At 37.5% G+C, this 20,578-nt stretch overlaps 1 protein-coding gene and 1 pseudogene across 1 annotated transcript in view; both read left to right on the forward strand.

The window, feature by feature from the left end:
• LOC105521031 (target of Nesh-SH3) overlaps nucleotides 1-20,578 on the forward strand; it is a 117,180-nt gene that overhangs the window by 80,152 nt on the left and 16,450 nt on the right. The window contains exons 3-4 of the mRNA XM_011955049.1: nucleotides 9,837-9,905; nucleotides 13,664-13,796. Of these exons, the coding sequence (XP_011810439.1) occupies nucleotides 9,837-9,905; nucleotides 13,664-13,796 (202 nt within the window). The remainder of the gene's footprint in view (nucleotides 1-9,836; nucleotides 9,906-13,663; nucleotides 13,797-20,578) is intronic.
• On the forward strand, nucleotides 1,309-2,460 carry LOC105521028 (annotated as a pseudogene).

Raw genomic sequence — 20,578 nt, forward strand, 5'->3', positions numbered from 1 at the left:
TGTGTAATTATTTCAGGGTCACTTAATTGTCATGGATGGGTGGGTTTTCTGTAGTCATTATTGATTCTGTCCTGTGGAGCGTTGGCATCAACAATATTGGAGCCTATCTTTTTCCAGCAATGGTCTTCAGGGTGGATGTGGACTACAGTTTAGTTATGAATCATTTTTATACCCCATTACTGAAACCAGTTTGCTGTTGTGGTGTCAATTTTGTTTTATTACTCAGTTCTTTGTCACCGGAATAGGACAATGGGTGGGGTGGGTGGGGCGCAAAGTTGGTCCCCCTGCTGAAACTTAGAACTACTGGTAAGTAGCCTTCAATAAGTGATGAGACAACAGCATTCTACTCTTTTTACATTCCACTCCCCACAGGCCTGCCAGCCTCTGCCTAGACTGACTTCTTCAGTGGGGTTACCCTCTCCCTTCTCCCCTTCATCTACTAACAGGCCACAGGGGACCCATCTATAGCAGGGGCAAAGGCAGCTGACAGCCACAGAGCCTAGGGTGCTGGTGAGCTGTTTGTGTACCTGTTCCACGGCCACACTTAGGAGGTCCCTTTTTTGAGAACTGACTAGTGGGTGAGTGGAACTCCCTGCTGGAGCTTAAAAGATAGCAATATTTCTCAAGGGTGTTTTTCAGGCAGAGATTACTCAGGGTTAGTGTTGATGAAATGCAGTACAGGAGCTGTCGGCCAAATGTCAAGAGCTAGAGGATGCTTAAATTCAGATTATACCCGCTCAGATCTGAATATAGCTAAATGTGGCATGTGGACACTTACAGATGCAAATAAGAATCAATAATATTTCCCTTATGGAGATTTCCATGGGCATAGTTTTTTTTTTTTTTAAATTCTGTGGCTGATTTTATTCTTATTAGGGTCTCATGATGTGCCACACTGGCTTCTAATGAAAGTAGTTACCTTATTTCATCAAATTCTAAAGCATCTTTAACTGTAAATCAGTCTGCTATTTTATATAAAACTAAGAAACAATAAAGTTGCTGATTAATGGTACTGCTCTTGCATCCCTTGAGGCTTTTATTTTATACTTATGGAAAGAGCTTCCTTTGACTCATTGATGCATACATTTTATGTTGTCTGTTCTTTTTACAAAAGAGATCATTTCCTTTTCTGTAAACTAGTTTAGAAGTGTTTTAGATTAATAAAGTTGTGAAGATAGGTGTTGTGTAGCCTGAGGCGTCGGTAGCACGGAGGGTAAGAGCAGGTGCTCAGCACAGAGGGTAAGAGCAGGTGCTCTCGGGCTATGTGTTGACCAGCTTGCCTCACACCACCCCAGCACAGTTTGTGACATGGAAGGTTTTCTTCTTGAGGAAGTAGAAGGTGAAGCCAAGAATAGCATTACTGATTCCCAAATGGATGATGTTGAAGTTGTTCATACAACTGACATTCAGAAATATATTCCATGCTTTTTTTAGCTTTTATAATTCCTCAAGTGAAGTAAATGAGCAAGCAGTGAAGAAAATATTCTCCAACGTCAAAAAGAAGGTGATAGGTTGGTATAAATTCCATAGTCATTCAGATCAGATCATGGTGTTTATAGAAAGGCTGCTTCACAAAAACTTGCAGGAGCATTTTTCAAACCAATAACTTGTTTTTCTACTATTAACACCAAGTATAATAACAGAAAACTGTTCTACTCATTGACTGAAACATGCCTTATATAAACCTCAAAAAGGACTTTTTCACAGGGTACCTTTAGCGGTTGCCAGTCTGGGTATTTCTGAACAACTAGGTTATAAAACTGTATCAGGTTCCTGTATGTCCACTGGTTTTAGCCAAGCAGTAAAAACACACAGCTCTAAATTTTTTGAAGAAGATGGATCCTTAAAGGAGGTACATAAGATAAATTAAATGTATGCTTCATTACAAGAAGAATTAAACACTGTATGCAAAAAAGTGGAAGACAGTGAACAAGCAATAAATGAACTAGCAAAGGATGTAAACAGATTAAAACGAGAAACTGAAAAAAGGAGATGAGCATAGATTCAGGCAGCAGGAGAGAAGAACATCTAAAAAGACCCTCAGGGGAACGTTTTTCCTGGTCAAGCATTACAGACCTTTTATCCAGATACTGAATTTCTTCAATCACATGTTATGTCTTTAAAAACCAGACATGTTTCTAAAAGTAGCTGTAACTACAACCTCCACCTCGATGTAGTAGCCAATCTGACCTTAATGGTAGAACACACTGACATTCCTGAAACTAGTCCAGCTAGTAGACCACAAATGATTAAGCATAAAGCCTTAGGCTTAGATGACAGATGACAATTCAAGAGATCACGGCAGTTAGAGATACAAGACAAACCTCTAAAACCGATACTGATAGTAGTTACCAAGAAAAAGCATCCACAATGAACAGCCCAGAAACAGATGAAGAGATTGAGAAGATGAAGGGATCTAGTGAATATCCAGTCTCCTACATCTTGATCCTTTTAACCTAAAAGGATATATTTTTTAATTTGACTGATGGGTAAACCAGACATTTCTATTGTTTTTTCTATGTTGAGCTACTTGCGCTAATACAGATGAATTCATTTGTTTTTATTATGTTCCCCTGTTTGCAATAATCCACAGATTAAGTCTTGGCATGTTTAATTTATAAAGTACTTTTTTGAACATCAGATGCTTTTATTTCAAAATCTTTTTTCACATTTCACTAAGTTGTTCAGGGAAAGGCTTACACTGACACATTCTTTATCACTGGAAAAGTGAGGCCGGGCACAGTGGCTCACACCTGTAATTCCAGCACTTAGGGAGGACAAGGCAGGAGAATTTATTGAGGCCAGGAGTTAGAGAGCAACCTGGGCAGCAAAGTGAGACCCATCTCTATTTAAAAAGGAAAAATAAATGGAAAAGCAAGAATAGAAAAGAAATAGAATTTATTTTCACAATGTGGAAAGAAATGTATATGAAAATTTACTTTTTATCTAAGTCATTAAAATTCTCCTAAAGTGAGAATTTGTTTTTTACTTTTTAAAAATTATACTTTAAGTTCTGGGATACATGTGCAGAACATGCAGGTTTGTTACATAGGTATACAAGTGCCATGGTAGTTTGCTGCACCCATCAACCTGTCATCTACATTAGGTATTTTTCCTAATGTCATCCCTCCTCCTGCCCCTGACTTCTCAACAGGCCCTGGTATGTGATGTTCCCCTCCCTGTGTCCATGTGTTCTCATTGTTCGACTCCCACTAATGAGTGAGAAGATGCAGTGTGTGGTTTTCTGTTCTTGTGTTAGATTGCTGAGAATGATGGTTTCCAGCATCATCCATGTCCCTGCAAAGGACATGAACTCACCTTTTTTTTTTTTTACAGCTGCGTAGTATTCCATGGTATATATGTGCCATGTTTTCTTTATCCAGTCTATCATTGATGGGCATTTGGGTTACTTCCAAGTCTTTGCTATTGTGAACAGTGCTGCAATAAACATACATGTGCATGTGTCTTTATAGTAGAATGATTTATAATTATTTTGGGTATATATCCAGTAATGGAATTGCTGGGTCAAATGGTATTTCTAGTTCTAGATCCTTGAGGAACCACCACACTGTCTTCCACAATGGTTGAACTAATTTATACTCCCACCAACAGTGTAAAAGTGTTCCTATTTCTCCACATCCTCTCTGGCATCTGTTGTTTCCTGACTTTTTAATGACTGCCATTCTACCTGGCATGAGATGTCATCTGATTGTGGTTTTGATTTGCATTTCTGTAATGACCAGTGATGAGCATTTTCTCATATGTTTGTTGGCTGCATAAATGTCTTCTTTTGAGAAATGTCTGTTCATATCCTTTGCCCACTTTTTGATGGTTTTTTTTTTTCTTGTAAATTTAAGTTATTTGTAGATTCTGGTATTAGCCCTTTGTCAGATGGATAGATTACAAAAATTTTCTCCCATTCTGTAGGTTGCTGCCTGTTCACTCTGATTATAGTTTCTTTTGCTGTGCAGAAGCTCTTTAGTTTAATTAGATCCCATTTGTCTATTTTGGCTTTGGTTGCCATTGCTTTTGGTGTTTTAGTCATGAAGTCTTTGCCCATGCCTATGTCCTGAATAGTATTGCCTAGGATTTCTTCTAGGGTTTTTCTGGTTTTAGGTCTTACATTTATGTCTTTAATCCATCTTGAGTGAATTTTCGTATGAGGTGTAAGGAAGGGATTCAGTTTCAGCTGTCTGCATGTGGCTAGCCAGTATTCCCAACACCATTTATTAAATAGGGAATCCTTTCCCCATTGCTTGTTTTTGTCAGGTTTGTCAAAGATCAGATGGTTGTAGATGCGTGGTGTTATTTCTGAGGCCTCTGTTTTGTTTCATTGGTCTATATCTCTGTTTTGGTACCAGTACCATGCTGTTTTGGTGACTATAGCCTTGTAGTATAGTTTGAAGTCAGGTAGTGTGATGCCTCCAGCTTTGTTACTTTTACTTAGGATTGTCTTGACTATGCAGGCTCTTTTTTGGTTCCATATGAAATTGAAAGTAGTTTTTTCCAATTCTGTGAAAAAAGTCAATGGTAGTTTGATGGAGATGGCATCAAATTTTCATGATATTGATTCTTCCTATCCATGAGCATGGAATGTTTTCTCATTTGTTTGTGTCCTCTCCTATTTCCTTGAGCAGAAGTTTGTAGTTCTTCTTGAAGAAGTCCTTCACATTCCTTATAAATTGTATTCCTAGTTATTTTATTCTCTTTATAGCAATTGTGAATGGGAGTTCACTCATTATTTGGCTTGCTGTTTGTCTGTTATTGGTGTATAGAAATAATGGGAAATTCAACTCAGTTATCAATAGTCTTGTTGTTTTTTTCACCCAGTATCATTCTCGGTGCCAGCAAGGGTCTGGCATGTTTAGTAAAGGAGGATCATACATTTGATTTAGATGTTTTAAGATATATTTTATAAGAAAGTATTCCACTGAATTCTTATTTATTCAGAATTAGTATTATATTTTTTCAAATGACTTTTCAGCACCTGTGGAAATAGGCTTACTTTTTTTTTTCCTTTTTTTTTTTTTTTTTTTTTTTTTTGAGACAGAGTCTTTGCTCTGTCATCCAGGCTGGAATGCAGTGGCACAATCTCAACTCACTGCAAGCTCCGCCTCCAGGGTTCACACCAGTCTCCTGCCTCAGCCTCCCGAGTAGCTGGGACTACAGGCACCCACCACCACACCCTGCTACTTTTTGTATTTTTTAGTAGAAATGAGGTTTCCCTGTGTTAGCCAGGGTGGTCTTGATCTCCTGACCTCGTGATCCTCCCGCCCCAGCCTCCCAAATGCTGGGATTACAAGCGTGAGCTACCACGCCCAGGCTTTTTTCCCCTTTATGTTACATTCCTGGGATAAACTATACGTGGTAATAATATATTATTGTATTATGTGCTGCCGGATCCAGATTCTGCCTGTCGTGTTTTTTTAGGGTTTTTTTGCATCAATATTTATGAATGAGTTTGGTTTGTAATGTTTATTGTGAAATGCTTGCATTTTGCAACCTAATGATCCTTACTGTAAAGATTTTTTGAACATTTTCCTCTCTTGTAATACATCCTTAGACTTTGTAGAACACAAACTCTGCTTTCTAGAAATCACCATCATTACTAATACTTAATTCATACTTTTTGTGTTTGACATTGTTACAGTGTTTTTTTGTTTTGTTTTGTTTTGTTTTGTTTTTGTTTTTCTAAGACAAGGTCTCACTGTCACCCAAGTTGAAGTACAGTGATGCAATCTCAGCCCACTGCAACCTCTGCCTCATGGGCTCAAGCAGTCCTCCCACCTCAGCCTCCTGAGTAGCTAAGACTACAGGTGCCCATCACCATGCATGGATAATTTTTGTATTTTTTGTAGAGATGGGGTTTCATCGTGTTGCCCAAGCTAGTCTCAAACTCCTAAGCTCAAGCGATCCCGCTACCTCGGCCTCCCAAAGTGCTGGGATTACAGGCTGAGCCACCATACCTGGCCTTTGTTACAACTTTAATTATCTTTAAGAACCTTATGAAACTAGGTGTGATTTTTCTTGCTTTGCAGGAAACTGAAGTACACAGAGGTTAAGTACTTTGACTTGTACTATCATGTAGTTGCACAGAATTTAATCTGTTTCCAGAGTCTGTGCCCTTATGTCCAGAAATTTAGTTTAACGAAAAAATTGTTAAACGTGGCAAGGTCCTTTTTCAGACCCCCTTACCTAATTTCTTTTAGGATTATCTTGGTTTATTTCATGCTTCTTTTGTGGACACTTTAATGGCAGAAACTTTGCATGCAGAACTAAGCTTCCCTGTGATGACATTCTGAAGCAGTGAGGCTTGTAATGCAGGCGTCCTCTAATGGGAGCAGACCCAAAATGTGAAAATTGGGATTTATCAAACTGCAATTATGAGAGTATTACTGAAAAATCTGGTAATTAACAAAATATTTCAACAGTAGATTTCCTTAAGCAGTAAACTGCCCCTGTCCTCCACCATAGGGCATTCAAAATATTAAGCAAATTAGATTTAATTAGTCTGCAACATTGTATAGAATTAAACGTTGGAAATGGAAACTGTGTTAAGGTAACTGCATTCTCTACAACTTTTCCTAAATTGTCGTTTTAGTTATATCTTTCTAAATGAAGTAATACATATTGGCAGAATTCCAGTCTACAATGTATTTATTTCCAGGCTACTGTAAATCCGCAAAGAATTTTATTGTATAGAAAAGAAATAGAAATCCCATTTTTTTTTTTTTTTGAGATGGAATCTGGCTCTGTTGCCCAGGCTGGAGTGCAGTGGCACGATCTCAGCTCACTGCAAGCTCCGAGAAATCCTATTCTTTAGTTTTATTTTTCCACACCTGTGTCCCCAGTAGCACACAAAGACTCCCAAACTATGTGTATGTTGGAAATATTTAATGAGCAGTGAGAGCCAACACATGCACCCAGGTAACGACATTTGTTCCAATTTGTAATTGGCTGTAACAGCCTATGCTTTATGCAAAATAACTGTGATCATAACAAAAGGTATTTTTAAATTGCTCATATAACCGTATGTCTTGGATCATGGTACTATCTTTGGCTTCTGTATATGTTACTTTTCTAGTGTTTCAGATCTTTTTATAAAAACCTCTATGCATTAGGCATAATTAATCCATATCAAGGAAGAATCTAAAAGGTTAACCCTAAGAGACTGCTAGAGTGAGAACAATTTAGGAAAACTAGGGGTTTTGTTTTCTAAAAGTGAATTCCTGAGATTTATTTAAAAAGTATTTTGTAGACTTGATTAAGATAGTTACATAACTTGCAGGGCCAAGAACAAAATAAAAATGCAGGTCCCCTGGTTTAAAAACATGAAAAAATTGTTGTTAAAGATACTAAAATATAAAGCTTTTTCCTTTTTGTGGTTTCTCATTTTGTCATGATTTTATTTATTTATTTATTTTATTTACTGTTTGATGTCTTAGTAAATAAAAAATTAAAATTATTAGCATGAAGTTTACTTTGTATCTTTATATTGTTCAATCCCAGGTTTAAATGCAAATGTAAGAGCCTTTAACTCCTAAGTGAAATTACTGAAATTGCACAATTCAAATTTTACAGTTTATACGTGTGTATTTCGCATATGTATTTTGTTCCTACCAGAATAGTGGAAATGCTGCACAAAACTAATTCAGCTGTTTATTTCACTTCTTGATATGTGCACATTCTACCAACACTCTTCTTTCAACTTATTTCTGAATGAGGAAGAGTTGGAAACAAAACAAAACAAAACAAAACAAAACAAAACTATGGGTTTCCCTCTCTTTCTCTTTTCTCCTTTATCATTTGCAGCATAAGTGGTTGGCTAACGCATGAGTAAGAAAGGATATGACAGTTTCTTGGTCATTGGTCCCTTAAAGTGCCATTGCCTTCTTTCTGCATCTAAAGCAAGTTCTGGTTCGAATGGAAAGTACGGCCTCTCACAGCTCTGGGTTTCCCCCTCCTTACCTTTTTACTGAATGGTAAATGTGACATACTTACCTTGTTCTACCTTTGAGTCTTGCTGAACTCCCACACATCATGATTCCTTTGGAATTATATGATAATGGATTCCTCCAATGCCTTAAATGAGTGGGGAGACAAGAAAATGCGGACATGTTTATTGCTTCTGTTTCCCCCACTCACATGCACGCTCTATTGTCCCATCAGACTTCCCTTACAAAACACAAGTTCAAAGATAAAAGTATTAAGAATGTCAAGATAGTGACAGCAGGACCTTAAGCATGGGGCCCTTCTGAGCATGGGGCTCCATGTGACTGTATATCCCACATGCCCATGAAGTCAACCCTGCCCCAGTTATCTCATCTACAAATTGAGGTGATAATAGTAGTGCCAGGTAGGATTGCCATGAGGGAGTAATTAAGTTATGAATATAAGGTTCTCAATATAGTATCCTGCACATAGAAAGCACTCAGTACATGGTAGTTTATTGCTGTATATCTCAAAGAAAATCAGGAAATGGTTATTGTATTCCTACTAGGAAACTTGTTTATTTGATTTGGATCCAGCATTCCTTATATGAACCTCACTAAGCAAGACGTGCTTTCAAACACACGAGACTGGAACAGAATGAATGCTCCTTTATCTGTGTGGTGGGCAGGAGGCAACTGTACAATAATGAGGCAAAGGTCTGAGGTGAGTTCATCAGGCTGCCTGAGTTAATTTATTCCGTGGTAATTACTGGAGCAGGTTATAGCCAATAGTGCTATGTAAGGTGTCCTGAAAAAGACGAAGGCACAAGTTACTAAGAGAAGTTGAGTTGCCAGGTAGTTTCTATCTGAAAAGAGGTCAGCTCTGCAAAGCCTTGGGCAAGAAGGCCTCTGCTCCAAACTCATGGAGGGGAGACATTTGAACCCAAGATGAAAACAAAACAAAGATATGAAGTCTGCCTGAGTAAGTAGGTGTGAATTCTGGCTGACTACAGCATCCAAATGAAATTTCTTCTAGAATGAGTTTCAGAGTTTAAAGTTCCAGAGAAACATTGTAAAGAATACTCATCAATCCATTAATCCCATAGAGTTGCTTATAAAATGCTGTTTCATATGCCCAAAATGTATTTGGTTTATTTACATATGTGTAGCCAGCCATTCATTTTGTAAACATCAATTTTTAAAAATTTATTTGATAAATTATTAGCTCCTTATTGAGGTAGTGTATGCTGATTGCTTTAATATAATTTTATTTAAAACTTAAATATCTTGAGATTACCTACGTACATTTCATTGAAATATATTTAAAATGAAAATTATGCCAACTTATACATTGTGACTGTTTAAAAATTGCTCATTAAAACTGACTAGCTATGAAAACAGGCTGAGCAATTACATAAACAGGATACAAATTAAGAAGGGCGTTATAAATATTCCTGTTCCCATTGAAAGTGAGTGATTTCAGCTCATACAGGTGAGGCCCACGGTGTCTTGTGCAAGTAGAAGTTTTCCTTCTCTGGAGCATCAGGATTGGCTTTCCTTGAGGAGTGGTGTAACAGGATGGACATAATCTGATTTTTTAAAAATATCTTTGCAGAGAAAAGAACTGATGAAAACAGCGTTTAAAATCTGTGCATAGCATGATTCTTTTAAGACTTCTCCCTCACTCTTGCCCATTTGGTTTGGAAAATCTGGATTTAATTTTCATTTTAATGACTTAATAAACTTCTCAGGAAGTGTTAACTTTTCGGATTACTGGGTCCTTTTGCCCCCTGGAGCTGCGGTTATGGAGGATGACTCAGGGAATGCTGAGTCAGGGTAGGGGTGTGCTGCCTTCAATGCTGGTTCTCAAAGGGTTTTTCTGATAAATAATGTTATTGTTTCCAGATGCGGAGCCGAAATATCTGATAGTTGTGCGACCTGCTCCCCCTCCAAGTCAAAAGAAATCATGTTCAGGTATAGTCCTTTGCATTGATTTTTTTTTTTTTTTTTTTTTTTGGTCTTTTGTTAACTCTGAACGATGACTTTTCATCTCTTTTGGACCCACGGAGACCAAATGTCTTGAGAAGCTTTAGGAATGTAGAGGAGGTGTCAGCCCCGGGTCAACAGTTTACCCTTTTGGAGAGGTAACACAGCCTGGTGGTAGAGACTACTTGGGATTTTCTCCTGGTGCCACCACTTGCAAACTGCAGGGAGTTACAGAAGTTACTGAACCTCTCTACTCCTGGATTCTGCTGCATCATAGGGTTGTCGCTGAGGATTAAATGAGTAATGATGGTGCCTGGCCTGTAGTCCGTGCTCATTTAGGGTTAGCTTCTATTAGCCTGTTTCTATTTTGCAGTGTGTGAACTCAGGCCCAGTATCGTGCCTTTCAGATGTTAAGGGCACAATTTTATGTCTCACCTTTTCTAAAGGAGACTGTTTACATTTTAGAAGGATAACTCATGTATGTGTGTTAAATAGATCAACACGTAGGTTTTATTTACTCCTTACCTCTCCCTTCTAAACCTCGTCGTTTCAATCAAGGAAGGATTTCTTCCATAAAATAAAAATAATAGCAACATCCATGTTTCCAGGTCTAGGAAGACTTGAAACAGGAAAGTAGATATATAAATAAGTAGAAACTTCATATATAACTAAAGATTAAAATTCTATGTCATCTAATTTTGCTACCAAAACTTTTTCTCAGATCAAATACTATAGCTGACCATTGTTATAAGGAAAAAGCTGTGAATATGCTTTTTCTATCCGATGTTGCATCTTCCTAACTCTGTATAGAGTTGATCACAAAATTTTGTTTTTTCTTTTCTTTTCATCCTTTTTTTTTTTTGTTTTTGAGACAGAGTCTTGCTCTGTGGCCCAGGCTTGAAAACAGTGTTGTGATCTTGGCTCACTGCAAGTTCCGCCTCCCAGGTTCATGCCATTCTCCTGCCTCAGCCTCCCAAGTAGCTGGGACTACAGGTGCACGCCACCACGCCTGGCTAATTTTTTTGTATTTTTTTAGTAGAGATGGGATTTCACCATGTTAGCCAGGATGGTCTCGATCTCCTGACCTCATGATCCACCCTCCTTGGTCTTTCAAACTGCTGGGATTACAGGCGTGAGCCACCAAGCCCAGCCTGCTTTTATTTTTCTAATGCAAATGATCTCCAAATAATTATTTCCAAAGCACATTCATCTTTTATGGTACACTGGATACCACACAATGAAAGGATCTTTTTGTTTGTTTGCTGTATTTTTCTAGAGGAATAAAATGGGAGAAAGAGCACTCAGCTATTCAATTATACTGAATAGCTTAAATCAGAAATCAGTTGCCACAATTCTCTCCCCTCTTTCTGCTGATTTCCACTTCTTTTAAGAGCAGCATTGAGTGGTTAAGCATTTTGAAAAATACTAATTCTTTTTCCTGGCCTCAGATCATCCCAAAGCAAAAGGGAAATTCCAATCGCTCCTTACAACTTGTTAGTGAGAGTTGTCCAGACAGTTTTCCACATACTTGAAAATAGATGTACTCTCAATATTTCAAGACTGTACTTCAGAAACAGCGAGCCACAAACTCAAGAAGCTTCAGTGTAATTCCATGGGATCTGTTTTCAGATGAATACTTTTTGAACTGTTTCTTGATAGAAATATGATCATAGTACAAATATACAAAATTCTATAAGGAATGTCAAGAGAATGATAATGCCTTAGCACTTTATAACTTCATTTTATTTTGAGGATTCTATGACATTAGCCTTAGAAATTATTGTTGACTTTATGACCAGCTCAGGAAATTGCTTCATCTTGCTCAGGATATAACACCCCACCTTTCTTTTTGGATAGCAGATACAATTTTTGTTTTTGTTATCTGCATTTAGGAATAACGTAATGACTAAAGGATTAGCTTCCATTCATTCTATATTTGTATCTGCCACATACAATTTAATTATTTAATTATTTTTATATTAAGATTCAACCTTACTGAAATAGTTATTCGGTCATACAAATAATTGGGAGACCATTAGGTTCCCTTGGTCACACAAGCCTTAGGTTCCTTACATGGAAAAATATGTCTGTCTTTCATCGCTAAATGGCATTACCTTTAGACATTGGGAGCCAAGACAGTGATATCATAAAAATAAAACTAGATTGTGATAGAGGAGACCCAGGATTTGAATTTTGACTTTGCTCTTAGTGTGACTTTGGACAATCTTGAAACTTCTGTGTGCCTTATTTTTCATCTGTAAAGTGAATGAGATCATTGCATCACATTAGTGAAAATCAACTCAGGAACTGAAAAGGGAAGATCAGAATCATCCCAGGGCTTGTTGAAACTACAAGTGCTCCTGCCTTCACTACAGATTCTAATCTGCCCTCATTGGAGCTCATACATGACAATTTAAATGACCATCATATTCGCCACAATTACAGCTGGGTCTGCAAAAGTTAGAGAAGAATAAACCCATGTTCCCAACCATGTAAATGATAACTGTCTTTGAAAATTATTTCAAATATCTTTAAAAGTCAACTAGCCTATAATGAGGCAATTTGCCACCACTAGGTTAGGTGTATTCTGTGCTAAGAAGGGTTCTTGCTTGAGTAACAACTTACAGAACTTAAATTTAACAAAAGGAACAAGCCTGGCACAATTTTGAAGAGCATTTTGTTCAGATGACCACCAATAGGCTAATGCAAGGGGCACTCTCCTACTTACCTTAATGGAGGTCGCAGGCCATTTTGCCATTTAGTTCCCACTTCATTAGACAGTACAAGTTCTTTCTAGAGCAAATACGACATACATAGTCTCATGAAATAAAAGAGGGAATTCAACAGCAATACAAAGCATGTGTGTTTTATGTTCTATATAGTTTTATTAGGCTTTCTATCGGATTTTTATTTTATTTACTCTAATTATGTTTAATGAGTCACTGTTGGTTTTCATGGTTGAGGTTCTTCCTGTTTTTCGCTGCCCTACTTCTGCAGTTTCAGATAATTTTGAAAGTGCAAGTGCCTGCTCCTGTGTACTTGAACACAATCTCCAGTGATTTATTAGCATAACCCTTGGCATTATTTAGATCCAGTTAGCACCATCAGAACAATTGTGCTTCCTGTGTTACTCCTACTCTTCCAGCATTGTTAAAAAATGTATTTGCCTTTTCCATTTAGGTATTCATTGTAAAATATACTTATTACAATAACATCAAGGGATTCTACACTTCTAAACAGGTTGAGAAAAAGATTATAACCTACAATCTAGATAATAAGCTTTCTTTTCTTGTCTTAGATGTTATTTCATACTCATTCACAGTCCCGGGAAAAAAAATAAACATGCTTTCATTTTATCTGTAAAAGAAATGAAGTGTGTGTGTGTGTGTTTGTTTTGATTTCACTCGTCACAGCTAAGACCTCTATATCCTTCCCTGACCCACAAGAAAATAAAACTAGGTATAGCTGCATATTGTTAATATGCGTACATGTACAATATACATATGCATGTGTATGCATATATACATATGCAGACATGCATAGACACAAATCTGAAAAAGGTATTTCATTTGATTCGCATTTAAATTCATGGGCAAAACTTAGTAACAATGTGGACTATAGAAAAGGAAAGGAACTCGATGTTTTCACATTTTTCATCATCTTGCCAAGTCATCTTTATGTATTTTACCAGAATCATGGCAACTTACTAAATGTCTCCTGAATTAACCTGTATGCCACCTCTACAGGTAAAACTCGTTCTCGCAAACCTCTCCAGCTGGTGGTTGGTACTCTGACACCGAGCTCGGTCTTCCTGTCCTGGGGTTTCCTCATCAACCCACACCATGACTGGACATTGCCAAGTCACTGTCCCAATGACAGGTAATATTAGCACCTGCTTTTAATAGCATCTGTACATGCTTTAGAAGAATATGTAAGTATCAGGACTATTAGCATTGACTTAACACCTATTAGCTGTATCCTGTTCTAGGTGTGAGGGGAACGAAGTCGGGGGCCCTGCCCTTGAGAAGGTTATCTACCTGAATAGAAAACACATACATGTAATTTTTTTCAAAAATCGTAAACTATTATACAAGGAAGTAGGAGTCAATTAGCAAATGGGTGGTATCAATAATAAGTGTAATTAAAAACTCAGAAGATGGGGCCAAAGGCAGTTAAGAAAGACAATTATAAGTTGGAAAGTTGATAGGAAAAGGGTGGATCTTCGATCTCACAATTGAAGCACTTGAATCATACTTCTCAAAGTGTGGTTCCCAAAGCAAGCAATATCACCATCTCTTGAACTTGTCAAAAAGGTGAATTCTCCGGTCCCCCTCAGACTCACTGAGTGAGGAGCTCGGAAGGTGGGGCCCAGCCATCTGTGTTTTCACAAGCCTTCCAGGTGATTTTGATGCCCACTGAAGTTTGAGAATCACTGGCTTCAAAAACTGAAGAGAGATACACAGAGAAATAAGCAGAGGAAAAGCAAGTTGGAAATGAAGCTACCATTTTCTTTGGAATAACAAATGGGGAAAATCTAAGTATATTTTAAAATTACTGCCATTCATCCATCCAACCATTTGATGCATGTATTTAGATGCATTGGATGGATATGTACTAGGCACTGTGCTACATGCTGAACCATACTTCTAGGTTGTTTATAAAATGATGTTCGCTTATCATAAATATTTACTATATTAGCTTCAAAACTCAGAAATTTGCTCTGGAAAAGCATTCAAAATTTTCAAGCTTCAATCAAGGCATTTTATTTTTAAAGTTTTCTATTTTAAATACGTTCAAAGTGATTTTTACATTTCAGAAGTTTTCTTATTCCCTTTTTGAATAAAAATTTATTGAGGTATAATTTAAACACGGTAAAATGCACAAATATTAGTGTACAGTTTGAGTTATGACAAATGCATATGACCATGTAGCCAATACCCATCAGGAAATAGAAAAATTTTATCACTCTAGAAAGTACTTTCCTCCAGAAGCAACCACTGATTTGATTTCTATCACTGTAGATTAGTTTTACCTACTCTAGAATTCCATATCAATGGAGTCATACAGTATGGGTTTTGTTTTTTGACTGTCTTCTTTCACTGAGCATTGAGATTCCTTCATGACATTGCAGACATCAATAATTCATTCTTTTTTGTACCCGAGTAATAGTCTATTATGTGAATATTCTAAAGTTTATTCTCTTGCTGATGAGCACCTGAACTATGTTGTTTTATTTTTATGAATACAGACTGTATAAACATTTTTGCATAAGATTTTGGTGGACATACACTTTAATTTCTCTTAAATAAACATAAGTGGAATTTCTGAGTTATAGGAAGATGTATATTTGACTATTTGACTATTTTTTGCCTAATTTTTCCATCTACATTCCCACACGCATGTAGGAGAGCTCTGATTGCTCCACATTCTAAAGTAGCATTTTGTGTTGTCAGCATTTTTCATTTTAGCCATTCTAGTGCAGTAGTTATTCATTACAGTTTTGAGATGCATTTCCCTTATACTAAGGCTATTGCATACTTCTTAATGTGCTTTTTTGCTATGTTTATGTTTTTTGTAGTGTTTTATTTATTTTTATTTGTCCAAATCAAACTAAAATGAAGGCACTTTAAAAGTGTTTATAAGTTCTCTATTACCTTTCATCTGATGTTGGGAAATCTAGACTCAAGAAAAAAATCAAATTTTCCTTCATATGCCCATAGTTCTCAAGGGATGAATACTTGGGAAAACACGTAGAAGATATTTCCAAAACCCAATTTTTCAAAAAATAATTTTGAAATGTTTCAAAGAATCTGAAATGTTTTTTATTTCACCCACCACTAATCCCATGACTTACTTTGTTTGGAAAATGGACTCGAAAGAACATGATAATTCAGATTCCTAATGGATTGGTCTAGGCTACTAATGCTGAGAAAATAAACATTTATGGATTGTTCTTTTTCTTTTTAAAAATTATCTTAATAGAAAGTTATGGAGAGAGAAAGGAAGAAGAGAGGAAGGAAAAAAGGAAATTTGGTAGTTTTACAGCAAAATGCAACCTGATTTTAAGGGTTACTCAACTTGCTTGATAAATCTGTGGGACTACTTGTTTCAATAGCTTCAGTAACCTGGCAAACTGAAATTTGGAGTAATTTTTCCCTCCTGCACTCAAGCCTCTCCTCCAATTTCACTTTGTCTTACTGACAATAATTCACTAAATTATTACTGTGAAATAATTTGTCTGATGACTGATTCTAATTCATAGATGTTGCCATGGTTTGACAGCACCCGGAGATAATGAATATAGAGAAAGTCAGGACAGATGACCTAATGGAGCTAGGATTCTAACCCAGGCCATTGACTCTAAGGCCCAAGCTACTCAGACCACACATGGGTCTTGCACACACACCCTGGCTCTACTCTTATCAAATAGATGGAATTATGCACATCAAATCACTAAATTCGAAATCAATAATTTCATTTTGAATAAAGTCTTTTGAAAGATACGACAAGCAAGATATTCTTGACCAAAGTGGGGAACCATCAGGACATCAGTTGAAGGGAAGAATTAAACAGTAATGACTAAAAAGGAGTATTTGGAGTACTTGTAAATTTCATTTCCCTGGGCTTCCTTTCTCCCTAATGAGCATAGTTAATAAACTGACATTTAAAGTCTTTGTGATGTTTGAGGAAAAAATGATAGTCCTGATTTAAAAGCCTGGAAGTACTGAACATATTAGAAGCATCCACATAAATCTGCCAGAACTACAAATTAGTGTGATTAGCAGCAGACTAGACTTGGAGAAATCTACCCTCATATGTTCATGCAGAATCTGTTTAGAATTTAGACTAATCCAGTAGGTTAGCATCAGTAATAATAGCTTAAAATGATGGTTATTTCCTGAAAACTGGAAGATTAATACAGCTAAAGTTTTCCTTTAGAAGTATCTTTTTACAAAACCATTGCAATCTGAATGTACTTGGCTTGCTACAGGAACACCAGTTGGTATAATTTTAATTCACTGATACTTGGTTCCCTCTGTACAGTCTGATTTACAAAAAAAAAAAAAAAAGATTTACGTTGGTTTGTACAGCCTCATTTATCCTATGCAAATAACTTAGTGAAATTTGTTTTTATATTTTGACTATGGACTTTGTACATCAAAGCTCTTAGGTAGTAAGTTTCCAGTTAGAAAACCCTCGTTGTTTTTGTTTGGTTTTTAGCTTGGAAGTATCAATGAAATGTCAATTTATCCTTGGTGGTGCATGTTTCTATACCTATTTGTATAGGGTCTGTATGGGCCTCCCATGCTTTAAGATTCTTTTCTGAGTTCACATTGGAGAGCAGATGTGCTTCATTTACAGTTTTATTCTTAATGGGCTTTGAATGGAAGAGTGTACACATTTGTCTTCAATAGAGTCTCAATTTGAAGGAAAGCTTTCAAATTGGCCCTGATGAAGAGTCAAATGTTTTTAACCCAAATTTATTTCACTATTAATAGCTTATTTTTTCTTTCTCATGTTTCCAGCTTGTTAAAGCTTTCAAGATTGCTTTAGTTCTCACTCTTTGTCAACGTGTTAAAGCTTTATGAATAGCTTAGAAATCACTTTCGCATTTTCTAACACTCTCATCTTGTGGGGTTTTTTTTTTGTTTTGTTTTTTGTTTTTTTTTTTTTGAGATGGAGTCTTGCTCTGTCACCCAGGCTGGCGTGCAGTGGTGCGATCTCGGCTCACTGCAAGCTACGCCTCCCGGGTTGAGGCCATTCTCCTGCCTCAGCCTCCTGAGTAGCTGACTACAGGACAGGCGCCCACCACCACACCTGGTTAATTTTTTGTATTTTTAGTAGAGACGGGGTTTCACTGTGTTAGCCAGGATGGTCTCGATCTCCTAACCTCGTGATCCGCCCGTCTCGGCCTCCCAAAGTGCTGGGATTACAGGCCTGAGCCACCGCGCCCGGCCATGTTTATTTCCTCTTAATGTAGAACGAGGGCTCTCCTTTTTGGCCAGTCCAGAGCAGGCTCTTGCCTTTTCTCCGCCCCCAGGTTTGTAAGAAGTGAGTATTTTCAGTGTCTGAATTCTCACCTGATTGATCCCAGTGCCTTGTTACCTGTCTGTCTTGCCATGTAAGTTTGAAGCTTGGTGAGGTCAGGGACGGCGTGTGTCTTGCCCACCATTAATTCCCAGTACCCCAAAGAGAATCGGGAACATAGCAGGCCCCAAGTAAATACATGATGAATGAAATAACCAGTGAAATGTCAACATTCTCACTTTTATGTGTTACCATTACCTCAAACTCAACATGACAAGATTAAACTCAGACTTTTTCTCTTGAAATATCACCTCTCTTGTCTGTGTATTGCTTTCTGAAGTAGTATTCGCTCTACTTTAAACTTCACTCTAATTTAAAACTTCATTTATTTTCTATTTTTCACCTACTATTGTTTATGAAGGCCCCAAGATATATTCCTTTTGCTTTTGAGATGTATCCATATCTGCAGCTGCGTCTTCTCCTTCTCCATTTCACACTAATGTGCCCAATCCAAGCATGCCTCACCTTACCCTGGATTCTGGCAACAGCATCCTGGCTACATTCCCTGCTATATTCTTCCCGCAATCTATTCTAGTTTCCACAGTACTGAGGAAATCTGGACTATCCTTTATCAGCTCACTCTTTCCTCATCCCGAGTTTATCTTTACTTCTCTTATCTTCTTTCCAAGAAACACGATTCTGACTTCAGGAAGCATCCAGCACAGGGGAGAAAGATGGAAGCTGGAACACTCAGACAGTCTAGTCCGAAACCTTCTTTTGCGTGCTTTATCCTAGCTGTGCTGTCAGCTGATTGGATGGTGCCCACCCAGATAGAGGGTGGGTCTGCCTCTCCCAGTCCACTGACTCAAATGTTCATCTCTTTTGGCAGCACCCTCACAGACACACCCAGGATCAATACTTGGCTTCCTTCAATCCAATCAAGTTGACACTTGATATTAACCATCACACCTTTCCTTTTCTCCTTTGTTCACTTCTTATTACGTCTCCTAAATATGGAATCATGTTCTATCCTTGAATCTCTTACCTGCAGTACCCTTCTTATCTTACCTGTATCTAGTCTTTAACAATCCCTGCTATGCACAACAGTGCTTCTCAAACTCTCTGCATGCAAGTCATGAAGGGAACCTTATTAAAATGCAGATTCTGATTCGGCAGGCCTGAGAAGGAGCCTGAGAATCTGCATTTTTAAAAGCTCTCAGAAATTGCTTTTGTTGCTGTTCTACAGAGAAAAGAAGTGGCAAGTATGTAAATGACTTCCAGGGTTGAACCTCTGACCTGGGCCCATTTTCAAATTACTAAGAATATGTTTTCAGTTGTCCGTGGAATATTTTCATCATAGTAACCAGGTAACAATGATTGGCACCTCGCACTCAGACTAAATTCATACTTTCTACACTATTAAAAGAATACCTTTCCTATCACTTGATTCTCACTTTTGAACGAAAACTCAGTTTTAACTTTTTCACTTTCTTTGGTACCCATATCCCATAAGGAGTCTGGTTTCATCCATTCTTTCTTATAACTATAACTTTGTTCTGGTTTTTATATATGTGTGTGTGTGTGATTCCTTTCCTTGTTATCTCACATCAGGACTATATCTTGAGATGCCTCCCTCCAGTTTCTCTGTAACTTATTCTTCCACAACTGGTAATTCTAGCTTCCTTCATTACTGTTCAACTTTATTTACCTACTGAGGAATTGCCACCAGCTCCCCACTGTCTAGGAAAATAAGTCATAGAATCTCTCAAGGAATATACCTCAATGCATATCTGAGTCATGCTCATGAAATGAGGTGTAAACCCAATCCACTCTGCTTTCCTGGGGCCTGGGTAGTATGTCCTGAAGGAAACCACATCACTGGAATGGGGTACAAAATGCAGCCTGTCCATTTCTCAGGTTCAGGCTGGATAGTGCCACACCCAGTCCCACCTCTATGCTGTGTGCTTTGCATTCTGCCTTCTTCAGTCATACACATATGCATGTCTACCTCTTTCATTAGAGTGCAAGCTTACTTTTGAAACTGCGGAGTACCACTTCCATCTCACACAGAACGCAGCGCTGTATTTTACAATAGTAGTTCTCAACATATAAGTGAACATGCAAGTGGGATGTCAAGAAGAGACTTTAAAAGTTATCTAGCCAGTCTGTTCAGCTCTTGAAGCTTCTTTGCAACATCTCCCATCCAGAGTCCACAGTGAGCATCTCCAGGGATGGCATGATAGCATGAACATTGAAGATACAAATTCTGGTCACACTGACCTGAGTTCAAAACTCTGTTCTATTATCATCTTAGTTGCCTTAGATGGGCTACTTAAATGCTTTTAGTCTTGGTTTTCTTATCTGCAAAAGTGGGTAAGTAATGTCATAGGGTTGTCAAAATTTAGTAAGACGACACATGTAAAATGGTTAATGCAATGTCTAGCATGCAGTGAACACTCATACTGTCTGCTGCTAGCCTTCTCATTGCTTTGATATTATTTATTTTATGTTATAATTGCCAACTTCAGGCAAGCCATTCCATTTCAGATAGCACTAATATCAGTAGAAACATTTCTTTTGTTGTACTTAAACCAGTCACCAGTGGGTGATGCTATACGAAGAAAGGAGATCTT

Source organism: Colobus angolensis, unplaced genomic scaffold, assembly GCF_000951035.1.
Source record: "Colobus angolensis palliatus isolate OR3802 unplaced genomic scaffold, Cang.pa_1.0 Scaffold393, whole genome shotgun sequence".
NCBI lineage: Eukaryota > Metazoa > Chordata > Mammalia > Primates > Cercopithecidae > Colobus > Colobus angolensis.